The following is a 14,786-nucleotide window of genomic DNA, read 5'->3' as shown; positions in this document are numbered from 1 at the left end:
CATTGTCCAGTAATTGTGTATATCATTCTTCTGCTTTCTGTGACCAGTTCTTTAATTAAAAAGCGCACTCACTGGAGGACCTGGTTTTCCGACCCCTGGTAGGCCTGGAAGTCCCGGCCTTCCCGGCTCTCCTGCCAATCCTTCCGGACCTACCATACCAGGGACACCCTGGGAAACAATTTCAAAACATATCTATTAAATGCAAACTGGACTGCAAGAATGTGACAGGTTAATTGTAGACGTGATGCAGACAGACCTTCTGTCCCTTGGGGCCGACCACACAGACCGATCCCGCTCGACCCTGGGAAAAGGTGACAGACAAAAAAGGAGAATTGCCATCATCAGTGCCAACTCCAAATAATCAAACAAATTGTTAAAGACACTTGTTTTCCCCCATTTGTCTGATGTTCCTCGTCTGAGAAATAAGAAAAAAACGGGAGAAATGTAGAGACTGTAAGATGTATCGTCTTCAGTGGTGCATACGTAATATTTTCTCCTTGTCTGATTCAAGTCACATCAACAGCACATTCATATTCACAATGTCAGATGGATGGGAGACTTAAGAAAATCTATCCTCCACCAAATCCATCTGGCCACAACAAGCAATTAGCCCGGTGAACGTGAGTGTGAGTGCGCGCCTGACGCTGAAACCAGGGGAATATCTCAGAGCACACACATGTCGTAATTTGTTCCTCAAAACTTTTCATGCGTCTACAGGATCACTGCACTGAACAGGGAAGATTAAAAGGTTTAAGTCTTCCTGAATAGACGCCCGCCTGTGTGAGAGACGAACAGCACAGTCAATGAGGCAGCATTGATTGTGCAAGCTTTGTTGCTCTAGCCTAATCTAACAGGCATTAACAGGCCGACTTAACGCAATGGGAGAGAGAGAGGAGGGGGGAATAAATATCAATGGGCGCCTGAGCTTAAATAGTAATACCGTATGAGTTTACTGAATATCCGCTCCAGCTTGATAAAAGTGGCTGCATAAGTGGATGTGCGTGAATGAATTAGTATGTTTGTGAGTGTGCACTCATGTTTGTGCTATTGAAATGTAGATTGAAAGCTAAACTCTAAATTTCAAGCCTGAAAGGTACTTTGGTTGAATCTAACGCTCTAATTTGAAAGCAAAAAGAAGTAAAACCAACAAACACAAAAACACCTACATCCTTTCCTGGGGTGCCTGTCAGACCCTGTGGACCCCTCTCACCCTTCTGACCTTTGTCTCCCTGGAGAATCAGAGGGGGGTGAGGAATGAAAAAGCAAGAGGTTAGACTTTAATTAGATGATCATTAAAAAGTCATATCTTTATTATTCATCACCAAAAGTTTCTTAAGCTCTTCACCTTGTACCCAGCTGCTTCGCCCCAGTTGGCAGGGGTCGCCTGTGGAGAGAGTGAATGGAGACAAGGCCCAGATCAATGACCTGGCTCTAAAGAAACTCTAAACAGCCACACACACCACTGGAGCATAGCAAAACAACACAGTGACCAGTTGGCAACCGGTAAGGGCTACCAGCAGGGGCCATATGCCCCATTTGGACACACACAAACAAACAACTTGAGAAACAGGAGCACATTATAGAGCAGCAGTCCGAATGGCTTTACATGCTGCATATTAATCAGACGCAACTCATTGCTGAGAATCTAAATTTAATATAGAAACAGAGACCCCGGGGTTGGTTTCACAAAGCAAAGATGGATTTTGTGGATGGATTAGATCAAACTAATTCAAATTCTTCATCTGCTGCACAAAACACGTTAGACCTTGACTATCTTAAGCAGGAATGTGTTGTAATAAATATTGGATCAATTAAGACTTCTCAACAACAACATAAAAAAATAAAGTCCTGACTGAGTGATCACACCCAACCAAGTAACACAGATGGAACTAAGAAGAAAAAAAAATTGTGCTTTTTGAGAGATAATCAGTGGAAAATGTGACATCAGATCAGAATGAAACAGTCTACTTCCTGCCTAATCTCGTGAATTCATGATGTGATTTGCAGAGAAGGCACTGGCAACATATGTGTGAATAAATGTAAAAGTAGGGTTACTAGTGTTTATGTTTCTTAAACCTGAAATACACCCGGTTTTATTTTATTCTCTTCTGCCCTGTTGGGTGCTGCTGATAGTCTGAGTCTTAAGGTTTGCTAGCCTAAAGGTAGGCGGTCAAGTCAGTCTTTATGTTTGTGCAACGCTCTAACTTTCTTCATTCACATGTGGCCACGAATTGCGGCTAGTGACCGAAAGAGTGAGCCCACAAATGTCAAGAGTGAGAGACAAATGTCAGAAATTAGTTTCCTACGGGGGTTCCTGGCCTCAACCTCGGAGGAGGGGTGAGGAACTCAGTCATCCTGGGGGGCTGCTCAAAATAGAGCCACTTCTCCTCTGCATTGAAAGGAACCGGTCCAGGTGGTTCAGGCATCTGGCCAGGATGCCGCCTGGATTTCAGGCATGACCACCCAGGAGGAAACCCCAGGGCAGACCTGGGACAAGATGGAGAGATTATGTCTTTCAGCTGGCTTGGTAATGCCTTTCTATATCTCTATGAGAGGTGGAGGCAGTGGCCGTGGAGAAGGGAGGTCTGGGCGATTCTGATTAAAATACTGCCCCCTTGACACAAAGCCAACTAAGCGGTAGAAAATGGATTGATGGGTCTGACCTGCTTCAGAGCAATCGAGGATAAAATTTAAAGCTGATCTAACTCTTTAAACCAGTCAAATCTATCCTTTGAGAAACCAAGCCCTGCATATATACTTTCATGCAAATTCGGTGAGTCACTCACCAAGTAAATAAACATACAAAGCACACCATCATTCCCACTGCATAATTAATACTGGGAAAAGGATGCTGGAAAATGAGGTTTCAAATAAAGCTCAAACTAAACAGCTAGGGGGTTAGCAGGGCAGTGGAAGGTGCTGCTGTAACCTTGGCAGTATTGGCACTCACCGACTCGCCTTTCTCTCCCTTCTGCCCCTTGGGTCCTTCTGTGCACTGAGGTTAGAGACACTTGGTTGGCATGTATAATCACAGACCACTATTGGCCAAAATTTCAGGCTCACTGCACTGCATGCCAAATAACTAAAAGGACCAACCCAAAAAACAATGCCTTTCCACAAAGCGTGGCGTGGGGTGAGTGTGACACACAATGGAAAAGTAACTTACTGGACCTGAATGGGAGCCAGAACAGTCATCACCCTGAAAATAGAGAGAGGTAGAGAAAGAACAATGATGGCAATGAACAATGATGTGGGTGATGAATAGAATCAGTGAGCACCGAACAATGCGTACCACCTAGATGGTAATTGGTCAACAGCCTACATCGTATTGGACTACAGCAATATCAAAGCGCCGAAGCAGACATGTCCAGGCACAAGCGATCGTATTGCTCATACCTCTGATATTAGTCTTACTACGCCCCCTCCCCCAAAATGAATGTCAGTATTCTTTGTTGTAATCCTTCATACTCACCCGGTCCCCTTTTTCACCTTTCACCCCAGCAACCCCGCCGAAGTTTACAACCTGCAAAACACAAAAACGCTCAGTTACCCACCAGCCTGATTTTATACCACTTTAAATAGAAAGAAAGAGAAAGTAAAGATCAGAGATCCTTACATTTTCTTCCCTATTCAGGAGTAAACACCCCCCACACTACAGACACAGAGAAACAGAGATTTATTATTATATGAGTTTAACATCCACTGAAGGACCTGCTGTGTGCCTGAATAAGACATGAACGTTGCAGTTCAATTTGTCCCCTGGCAGTGGCACTGTTGCACAAAAACAAATCGAATTCTGCTCTACAGTATGCAGTCAAAGGGAAGCAGAGGTGGACACACACGTGTACACACACACACAAACACACACACACCTCCCATGGGAGATGGAGATCAATAGGAATGTCTGATTCCCTCAGCACAGGAGTGAGCAGACCAGCTGCTCATCACAGGAGGGTACACACACGCCTGCGCACAAACACTCGCGTGCACACTCACAGGCACATGCATAGGAAAATAAGGATTACCATTATAAATAACTGAAGCATTTTTAGCAGAAGCGAGTAATTAAAGCCAAATCCCCAGTCCTGTGTTTCTGGGAGCCTTGCCTTCATATTAACAGAAGGTTTGCATATAAGCTGAAGCTGTGACTGTGCTGTGAAGAGGGCTGTAACAGCACAGAGACAATGTGTAATTCTCCCACTTCTCTCTTTTTTTTTCTTCCCTTTTTTGTTTTTCCACCCTCACGCACTCACTCGCTCACTCTTAGCAGCTACAAATCTATCAATGGCTGGCTAGACCAGCTGCAGTGACGAGTCACTCTTTCCAAGCTCTCTTCTGTGACTGTGGGCTTAGTCAAGACCTCTTATACATCTACTTAAACCGTCAGCAGCCTGCTTTTTGTTGTTTGTTCTCCACATTTCTCAAAGTTGGAAAGAAAAGTGTAAGAGCAAAATGTACTACTGAATATCGCTTTAATTCACATCACTTTGCTGGATTTGCTGTCAAATCCAAAACTTTGAAATCAAAGCTTTGGCATGTATACTATGCTCCGCATTGGCATTTCTATACTTTCTTTTTTAATGGCAAAGGCAATTTCCCTAATTGAAGTTGCTGGATTTTTTTTTAGCTTCGTTTCGCAAATAAGCAACCAAATACTGTTAAAATGTTTCTTTTGTTTGTTGAGGGAGGGAAAAAAAAGAAAATCCCTGACGCATCTGCAATGTGTCTGCCTCCCTCCAACTACTTGGCATGCAGCTGTGTGCTTGTGGAATGGGTCCAATCCTGTGTCAGTCAGTCAGCTAACATGTTGGCAGAGAGGACAGCTTTTGCATTGTGGAAGTATTCACACTTTATTGTGTGCAGGTTTGATATCAAGTGTTTGCTAGGTGCTACTTCACATTTTGAAGATGCACATGCAGGCTAAGGACATCTCTGTAGATGTGGCTAGTTGAGAAAGTTCAGCTCAAAAACTGCAATGGCTAGCTTTTAGCTAAAAATGCAACTTAAATGAAAATTAGCATGCCCGTTGCTTGTTATGTGGTGGAAAGCTACTGTTATCAGCTCACTATGTAATGAGAATGAGAATGTACACTAGGCTCTATACCATGTAGAAGCTAAATGTGTTAGCAGTGTGAAATATGAAATGTAAATACTAAATAGGATGCAGTGATTTGGAAAGCTCATGAAGCCTCATTTTGTCACAACAGAACAGAAAATATATCACATGTTTAAACTGAGAAACTGAAATTGGCAGAGTTTCTCACATGTAAAATGCACAGAGGTTCACCAATAGCAGAAAGCTGCTTCAGCAAATTGTGGAATGATTTCAGAATAATGCTCCTCCGCATAAAATTGTATGTAATATAGCCCCCCTCCCCTACATTGCTGATCTGATTCGTGCACATACCTCCACTCGTAACCTGAGGTCATCAAACCAAAACCTTTTAGTGGTCCCCCACACTCGTTTTAAAACCCGAGGGGACCGATCTTTCCAAGCTGTTGCACCCAGACTGTGGAATGCACTTCCCCTATTTCTACGGGGTTTGGACTCAGACCTTCAAAAAGCAGCTAAATACATTTTTATTTCAAAAAGCTTTTAATTAGACCAGGGTTTTTATGATGTATTTTATGACTGTATTATGTTTTTACCTTGTAAAGCACTTTGTGACATATGTCTCTGAAAGGTGCTATATAAATAAACTTTACTTACTTACGTACTTACTTAATATCATCAAAAGATTCAGAGAATTTGTAGAAATCTGTGCACAGGGCCGAAAAACAAAATTAGATGGTCAGGATCTTTGGGTACTCAGGTGGCTCTGTATTACAAACAGGCCCAATTTTGTCTGTGAACACAGTTCACTGTGCCATCCACAAATGCAGGTTCAGGCTCTAACATATGAAGAAGAAGCCATATGTAAACATCACCCAGAAACACTGCCATCTTTTCTGGGCCACAGATCATTTGAAATGGACTAAGGCAAAGTGGGAATCTGTTTTAAGCTGAGAAAAACCCCTATTTTAAATTGGTTTTGGAAAACATGGACATCTATGCCCATCCAGTGGGCCTCAGGACTAAAGAGGATCTGGCTTGTTACCAGCCCTAAGTTCAAAAACCTGCATCTCTGATGGTATGGAGGGTGCACTGTGCAATTGGCTAAGCAGTTGGCAGCTTGCACATCTGGAAAGGCATCATTGATGCTGAAAGGAATATACAGGTTTTAGAGCAACATATTCCCCCAACCAGGAAATATCTTTTTCAGGGAATGTCATAGATATTTCAGCAAGACAATGCTAAGATGCTAAGCTGCATCTCTTACACACCTTTGTAGTAAAAGATTCAAAGTAAACACCTCTGACCAACTGAAAAAATGTGTCAAAAATGCAAAGAAGACCCAGGACTGTTAAAGATACATAGACCCGCCCCAACTTCTTTGAGTAGTAGCTGTCCTCAAATTCAGAATGGCCTTATTTTTTTCTTGAAACGGCACATTTTCTCAGCTTAAACATTTGATGTGTTTTCTGTGTTTTATTGTGAATAAATGACGTGTTTATGAGATTTTTCAAATCCTTATTTTCAGTTTTTACTGACACTTCACACACCATTCCAACTTTTGAGGTATTGGGGGTTGTACTCTAATGAGTTACTTTTCGCAACACGTAATGATATGAAATAAAGGATTACTTTTAAATGGCAGGAGTCTCGTGTATCTTCAAGTACTTTTCAAAGTCGAGTTTAGGAAACACTGCACAGGGCAACATTGGCATTACTTTGTAGTCATGTTTCTGTTTTCTTGATGTTGGGCTCTGCTAACCCTTGGCTCAGTATTTTTTAGCTGCTGAAGATTTCTCTATTTTCACCAACTTATGGCCAACTTTGTCTTCTAGCTAAAATGCTCTGGATAACTGGATAATCATTGCAAGGAAAGAAACAACTCCCACTCACTGTCCTGTTACTTGCATATAAACTTTACTGGAAGAACAATGTTTTGGCCCTTAGACCTTTGTCGGGTATCTGAGAGACTATGAGACTGCCAGATACATATGGTCAGCACTTCCTCGGGTGAGGCCAGAAAGTTGAATTTCCAGTAGAGTTAAGTATTACAAGTAAAAGTACATTACACAGGCGTTTTGTCTTCTCTTGCCTATGAATATTTCCTCCTACACTTGTGTTTTGAAGAAACTGACTGTATGAGCCTTTCCGTCAAAATATTTCGATTAATACCTTAGTCAAAGGTTTCGATATCCCGCACAAAGCACACTCTATTTTTGACATCGCCATCCCAAAACAAAGGCGCTCACTACTCATTACGCTAACCAGCACAGATCATAATCTATGAGCTTAAACATCTGAGAACACAGGCACCAACATTCTGCCAGGGAGCCTTCTGGTAACACTTTTTGGCAATCCTTCTCTCCATCTGCCAGGTCTCAAGCCAGCGGACACTAATGCAAATCTACAAGTGTAAATAAAAAAAATCATAATCTCCTCTAATGCAATTCACTGAATTATTGTAGTGCATTAAAACTTTCACTGACAAATCTTAAAACAGGAACAAGAAGGTTTTATTCAAAGTGCAGGGATTTCAAACTAATTTCATATCGTGGGCCACATACAGCCCATTTTGATCTTATATGGACCAGATCAGTGAAACCTCCCCTTTCTGTCAATGTACAGAAATGTATAAAAGTATACCTTAAATCAATGGAAAATCCTAATATAAGAAAAAGAAGAGCAATTTCAACAGTATGTCAGAGTTTTTCTACACGATAAAGAAATGCAGCTGTAGAAAATAAAAGAAATCTCTCAGCATGACTAATTGGGCTTAAATTATAAAACATAAATGTGTAAAAGTATAGAAATCTATAGTTTAATTACTGTGGTGTAATATGAATGGCTATGGGAGAGGCCTTTGTCTGTAGGAAAACCTGTAAAACATGTTAAAAGTTATGTTCTCCTTCACAGTTTCCAAAACCATCCAGTGGGCCAGATTGGAGTCTTCACCAGGCCAATTCTGGCCCCTGAGCCTTACGTTTGACACCCCCTATCATAAAGGAATCTTTCATGAAAACATGCAGCTTGGCGATGCTGAGCATTTTGACTGACATGCCCAAGAATGCACTCGTATAAGACGAACAAACTATAAAAGAATAGATGAAAAAGAATGACATCAAGATTGCGACGAAAACGAGTTTCTAACTGAGCTTTGGGATTGTGACGCACAAGTCAAATCAACCCTTTATTCACATCATTTATGACAATAATCATACTAATTCATATGCCTGTTTGGTGCATTTGTTGGCATCAGCGATGCATAATATCTCCTCGTATTATCAATAGATTCCTATGGGTCGCACAACCATTTTTTTACTTTTGAATAAAACAGCTGCCTGTATAATTTGACCAAATTACATTGGTAGCACAAACGAAAAACTCACTTTTGTTTCCTTGAAAGTGTGTGTGTGTGTGTGTGTGTGTGTGTGTGTGTGTGTGTGTGTGTGTGTGTGTGTGTGTGTGTGTGTGTGTGCCCCCAGCGGCAGGGCAAGCTGCATGTTCCAACCCAGGTAATAACCTACATTGAGGAAGTCAGCGGAGGCGGCAGCCCGCATTAGTAAGCACACACCGGAGCAACATAATGAAGCGTCTGGAGTTTTGTATTCTATTTGTGAACAGAACATGCCTATTGTAGGTGAATGACAAAATTAATAGGCAGAATCAACTCCCAACTGAGACCCAGCGAATAATGAGGTGTAAATCAGTCTTCAGTCAGTCAGCAAGCTGTGAGAATGTGTGGAGGCAGGAGGAAACAGTCCCATGCACAACACACATATACGCAGCCTGCACACACGTATACACAGACACACACACATGGCCTGCATATTGTTTTCGGGTTTCTGTTTCAACAGCATATAAATGCCGAAAGAGTTGTTATCCATGCATATGGCTGATATTTCCGGTTCAGATTGCAGAATGCACTGGGGTCAAAGGAAGGGTACATCCTAGGCTGCAAATAAGTTCTTAGCGATTCCTCCCTAACCTGATTTTTTTTCTTTTAATGAATTCCTAAAGAACGCCAGAATACAAACGCAGAACATGTCAGCTTCACTTTTTGAACCCAGAGCTCTCTTCCGTTGAGGCGACCATCTTATGCAACAAGTGCGCAATGTGGTTAGAAATTCAGTACCGTAAAACCATAGAACCACATGTGCTTTGTGTGTATGCGAGACTTACTTTTTCTGCAAGATCCTTGGATGCAAAAATCTCCTGTTGGCAGAAAAGAAGAAAAGAAAGCAAAGAAAGAAAACGTCAGGCACTTTTGTTTTCTTCAACTCATATTTGAGCATGACCATGACCACCATGATTTTCACCTTAATGACTTGATTAGCTAATATTCGGCCATATTGACTCAAACAGATTAGCATTTTGGTGCTGGTGTGATAACACTCTTACCAGAGTCTGATTTCCTTCTCAAATTTGTTTAATCTACATTATTATTATGGTATGTTTCTAGTTCCTTTTAATTCCTGTGCTTTGTTCCTATAAGTAACCAAATGCCCTCAAAAAAATCACAGGGCTCTACATCACATGACATTTTTTCTTTTTAGGAGTGGCATAGAGAAGCTTCTGTTTTCCTATTGCTTGTCCGGCGCATCCCCATAAATTTATGTTACCATTACAATTCGTTGCATCAGAAGAAGAACAAAGGAGGATGAAATAAGGGCCATCATGGTTGCACACATGGGTCATTATCCTTTATTCTTTATTTTTGGTTTTCATGAAAAAGAAAAAGAGATGAAAGAAGATGAGTAAAGTGAGAGAGAAACCAAACGCTGTAACTCTGGAGCCCTGGGGTAAGTAAAGAGATGGACCCTGCTGTGCACAGTATAAAAAAAAAAAAATCAGACAAAATAAATAAATAAGTAAAAACAGCCAACAACAAGAGGGATAGAGGAAGCACAGAACGCTGAGCGGAAACAACCTGTTCCAAGATGGAAAGTTGGGAAGTGAACAATAAGAAAGCATGTCAGTAAAGGGAAGAGGGGAGAAGTCGTTTTTATGGCTGGTGTTAGACCTCATCATAAAAAGTCCAAGAGATACACGATGGGGAAACGAAACACAAAGGACTATTGAGTCTATTGAGGACTAGACGACCTTTTGGGGGTGCTGGGTTGAAAGCAAGAAAAAGAGGTTTCCAGTGGTCAAAGATAAGAAACACTGAGGGTGAGATTTGTTATACTTCAGAAAGGCAGTACCTGCTGTGACCACATGCCTGTGTGGGTTCACTCCAGGCACTCTGGCTTCCTTTCACAGTCCAAAGATATGCATTATACTGAAGGTTAAGTGGTGATTTTACATTTGGCGTAGGTGTGAATGTGAGTGTGAATGGTCGCTCTTTCTTAGCCCCGACAGCCTGGCAGCCTGTCTAGCATATCACCAGGGTAAGGGGAGGTTATGCAACTGAGATTTCAGGATATGATAAAGGACAAAATCAGGATATAATAAAGGAAAAAATGAACTGGTGATTACTAGAGATGGCACGATACCACTTTTTTATGTCCGATACCGATACCGATATCATAAATTTGGATATCTGCCGATACCGATATGAATCCGATATAGTGTTTTTTAATCAACAAAACTGTTTTTTTTAAATATCTTGCTGAATTTTGTATAAGTTCATACTCAAGTTTAAAACAACAACTACACTAAAGCTATTCTGTTATACCTGTATGCAAAAAAAAATGTTTCATAGTTCAGCAATACTGATCAATCTAATAAACTTAAACCTACACCATCCTCCCTATTCTGGTATTTTAAAGAGTACTTAGCGTAAATATTAAGCAACCTAACTAATAGGGTTCCAACTCCCAGCAACAACAAAAATAAATAAATAAAAAATAGGGAACCACCCCTCACGCTCCACCTCATGATGCTTAATCGACGTAATCAACCTTAATTTGATGCAGTGTGAAAAAAAATGCACAGAAATCAATTATTTTTCAAGAAATATTAAATAGATTCAACATCTTTCTTCAAAAAAATTGCAGACTGCACAGATGGTACCTTCCCAAAGGAAAAACTACTATAGCTTACTAGGGTATATTTATTACCGTAGACTCAACAGTTACTATATACAGTAATGGACTTCTATTCCTTTTACATCAAATTAAAACTTTGGGTGTAAGATTCGGATAATTATTTATTAAAAGCTAGACATTTTAAATGAGAATAAAGAAAAGTGTGTCTTTGTGCCCCTTTTCCCTGTTCATGCCCTATCGGCCCCCCTGGCTAAACTTTGCTAGATCTGCCCCTGCACAGTTACAGCCGTCAGCTGCGTAGAAAAAGATCCTGGTGTAGAAAGTAATATTAAATAAATTCTAACAACAGCTTATCAAGCTTAAACGTGCTGCTGTTGTTTATCCACTGGTTTCCTCTTTCTGGTGCAAAGTGGGCCAAAAGCAAACTAGAGAGACGGACTCGCGACAGAAAAGCCGATCAGCTGATCGTTAAGCAGTTTCATGATTGAAGTAGCAGCAAGAGGAGGCAGTCGCTCCATATATCGCTTGTTAAGCTTAACGCAGGAATGCTTGACAAACATTCAGAGATGGACTTACACACTTGCTTTACTTCTCTCGGGGATAACTTTGTCGGAGATGAAATGCCGGGTTGCTAGCGAAGCTCCACATGCTATCCAGACCACCGACAGGTCCCGCATGCCACAGCCGCTCTATCACGTGATGCATACTGCTCCGACGTGCTAACGTTCTGAGGCGAGTTAAGGCGCGTTGCAAGTTTTGTGAGGTGCTTTCGTGATATTTAATGGATCGGATTACATTTTTTATTTTTCTCCGATATCCGATCCAGTAATTTAGGTCAGTATCGGACCGATACCGATACGTAATATCGGATCGGTCCATCTCTAGTGATTACAAGATCTGAAAGGTGGGTAAATACAAAACCAAATGACATATTACACCATGTCATTATTATTTTATGAAAATAAACAATAATCTACAATAATGTTATAGAAGCAACAATTGCTGGGCGCCAGTCTTTAAAGGGTTATAAGCAAACTTCCAAGCAATTTGACATCCATGATTCTAAAGTGAGAGAGCATTCCCAAGTGAAAGAAATTCCCATATTCCAAGGAGTGATCATCACACTAACTTCACCCCAAAGTCAGGCATTGCTCAACGAAGCTCCAAAATCCAAAGAGCTACAGTCCACAGGCCTCAGTTAGCATGCGTAATGTTAAAGTTCGAAAAAGACTTAACAAGTATGGCTTGCTTGGAAGGGTTGCAAGGAGAAAGCATCTCTCTTACAGGAGCGTATCAACATGGCTTAGGTTGCAAAGTTGCATCTAAAACAACCACAAGACCTTTGGATTATTGTCCTTTGGATAGATGAGAACAAAGTGGACATGTTTGGCCATAATGCAAAGTACTTTTGTTTGGTGAAAGTCAAACGTCAGTACTAACACCTCTTACCAACTGTCAAGCATGGTGATGGAGGCGTGACGATTTTGGCTCTAGACACCTTACAGTCAGTGAGTCAGCTAAAGCTGTGCTGAAATTAGAACAGAATGGTTGAAAAAGAAAAGAATCAAGGTGTTGCAATGGTCCAGTCAAAGTCTAGACTTCAACCTGATTGAAATGTTGTGGTGAGATGTTAAGAGAGCTGTACATAAAAAATGCCTACAAATGTTGATGAACGAAATCAAGATTGTAAAGAAGAGTGGGCCTAAATTCCACAGCATTGTGTTAAGTTATACAAAAAGCTGATTAGTTCAATATACTATACTATACCATACTGCTAAATGTGGTTCTAGAAGGTACAGAATCAGGGGTGTACTTAGTTTTTCATGCGCTGCGTCTGCATTTTGGCTTAGTTTTTGTTAAATAAACAATGACATGTGCAATACTGTTGTTGTTTATTTCACGCTGTATTTAACTAATCTTAAGAGCTATATTATTTTTTAATACATAATGAAAGAGGCATTCCAGTATATAGATTTGAACAGTTCTTGGATGAGTTTTGTGTTGAATATTTCTTTCCACATGCATGAAGAGTTGGAACAAGCTGAGCTAAAGCAGGTGTATGCATAAATCAGATGTGAGGTAGGGAAGGAACAGAATATTTTACAATTTTTTTTTAATTTAAGTTTTGCTTAAAAAACATAATGATCATAAAAAATGCTCACTTTGATGACCTAAGCTGAGTTTCTTTCAATAGCTTTATATTCATATTATGCCTCTGTTACCTGAAATCTTCAGGTTCAGTCTTTATCCTTAAAAAGCACATAAACACAACAAAAAATAGCCCAAAAGCTACACAGAAAGCAATTCGTCCATCAACGGGTTTTGTCACCAAGTGTTGAACCATGCTAAGTGCTAAGTGACATAACTTCGCAGGTCCCTCTAGAGCAGGGGTGCCCAATCCCGGTCCTCGAGAGCTACCGTCCTGCAGCTTTTAGATGCATCCCTACTCCAACACAGCTGAATCAAATGGTTTGATTACCTCTTCAGCATGCCATCGTGTTTGGCAAAGGCCTGATAACAAGCCATTCATTTGATTCAGCTGTGTTGGAGTAGGGATGCATCTAAAAGCTGCAGGATAGTAGCTCTCGAGGACCGGGATTGGGCAGCCCTGCTCTAGAGCCACGGTGTACAACTTTTACTCCAGCCACTCTAAAACAACTTTCATGTTTAGAAGTAGTAGAAGGCTATTTGTAGATGAAAAAGAAAGGAATCCACGTCTAGAGAAGTTGTTTTTCGAGTCTCTTCACATATGACATGGTTAACTTGGTGTCTCTCTGTTAATCCAAGATTAATGGTTGCTCTGGTATGCATCAATAACATCTGGCTCACACACTGGAATCTTGGATTTCACAGTTTATTTAGGGTGTACAAAAGTGATACACAGATGAAATTAGAATTACCAGTCTTTGAGCGCTATGCTATTTTAAAAAACAAAAAGAGAGAGAGAGAGAACGGGTACAGTAGAGATAAAAACATTAATCATAATAAGACTAAATGTCTTGTTACCTAAAAGCAGTCAGTCTACTAGAACTTATAATAGCAGAAAAGGCGAGAAAGAGTGAAAGGTGAGGAAACCATCTATGGGACTGATTACTGTCTTAGAATCTGCCAGAGTTTTAAGTTAGCACCCCACAGGACAAACACCAGGCCCTAATGAAGAGATAATTAGATACATGTCCCATTAATATGAATAATAAAACAGGCAGCTGTGAAAACAAAAATAAATTGCCTGTATATTACTGGAAGAACTTCCACATACCAAGCGATATTAAAGCAAGAACAAAAAATAAATTTTGAAAAGTATTGTGACAATTTGTGGAAAAAATGTCTCCCATGTGCTGCATAAGGCTCTATTTGTCATGCGTTGGACCCTGCTCACAGACACTTTGAACAATTGCTACCAGCAGACTTTACTGAACAGAAGTCACAGAAAATGACAAAATGATAAAGACTACTGCAGAGCAGAAAACATGTTGTCCATGGTGGAGCTTCAACGGAGAACAACAAAGCCATTTGGTACAAGTCCTGCTGGCCGGCGTTTGCTTGCCAGCAGGAGCATCTCAGACAGCTCAAACTGCCTGAAGAACAAAGTTGTGGCCAAGTGTATGTCTGTGTTTGTCTGTGTTATTTCTATGCCTGATGAGAGGCGGGGGGGAGATAATTCACGATCCAAGAGACAAGGGTTTGTTTCCCCCCCCCCCCCCCCCCCCCTTCATTTTGTTCCTAGAGTAAAGTGTTTGTCATTG

The 14,786-nt window shown here is 40.8% G+C and overlaps 1 protein-coding gene across 5 annotated transcripts in view; it reads right to left on the bottom strand.

The window, feature by feature from the left end:
- col16a1 (collagen, type XVI, alpha 1) overlaps nt 1-14,786 on the bottom strand; it is a 106,864-nt gene that overhangs the window by 52,034 nt on the left and 40,044 nt on the right. For 2 of the 5 annotated variants that reach the window (XM_085395684.1, XM_085395688.1), the window contains exons 9-17: nt 9,233-9,265; nt 3,617-3,652; nt 3,473-3,523; nt 3,167-3,199; nt 2,951-2,995; nt 1,346-1,384; nt 1,167-1,229; nt 257-301; nt 73-168 (exon numbers count right to left, since the gene is read on the bottom strand). In XM_085395684.1, coding sequence (XP_085251810.1) covers nt 73-168; nt 257-301; nt 1,167-1,229; nt 1,346-1,384; nt 2,951-2,995; nt 3,167-3,199; nt 3,473-3,523; nt 3,617-3,652; nt 9,233-9,265 — 441 coding nt within the window. The remainder of the gene's footprint in view (nt 1-72; nt 169-256; nt 302-1,166; nt 1,230-1,345; nt 1,385-2,950; nt 2,996-3,166; nt 3,200-3,472; nt 3,524-3,616; nt 3,653-9,232; nt 9,266-14,786) is intronic. The other 3 variants (XM_085395687.1, XM_085395685.1, XM_085395689.1) reach the window with 3 other exon arrangements.

This window comes from Rhamphochromis longiceps, linkage group LG22, assembly GCF_057381845.1.
Source record: "Rhamphochromis longiceps isolate RC_006_pf linkage group LG22, R_longiceps_female_GT1.1, whole genome shotgun sequence".
Classification (NCBI taxonomy): Eukaryota; Metazoa; Chordata; class Actinopteri; order Cichliformes; family Cichlidae; genus Rhamphochromis; species Rhamphochromis longiceps.
This window is presented reverse-complemented; position numbering and strand designations above follow the sequence as displayed.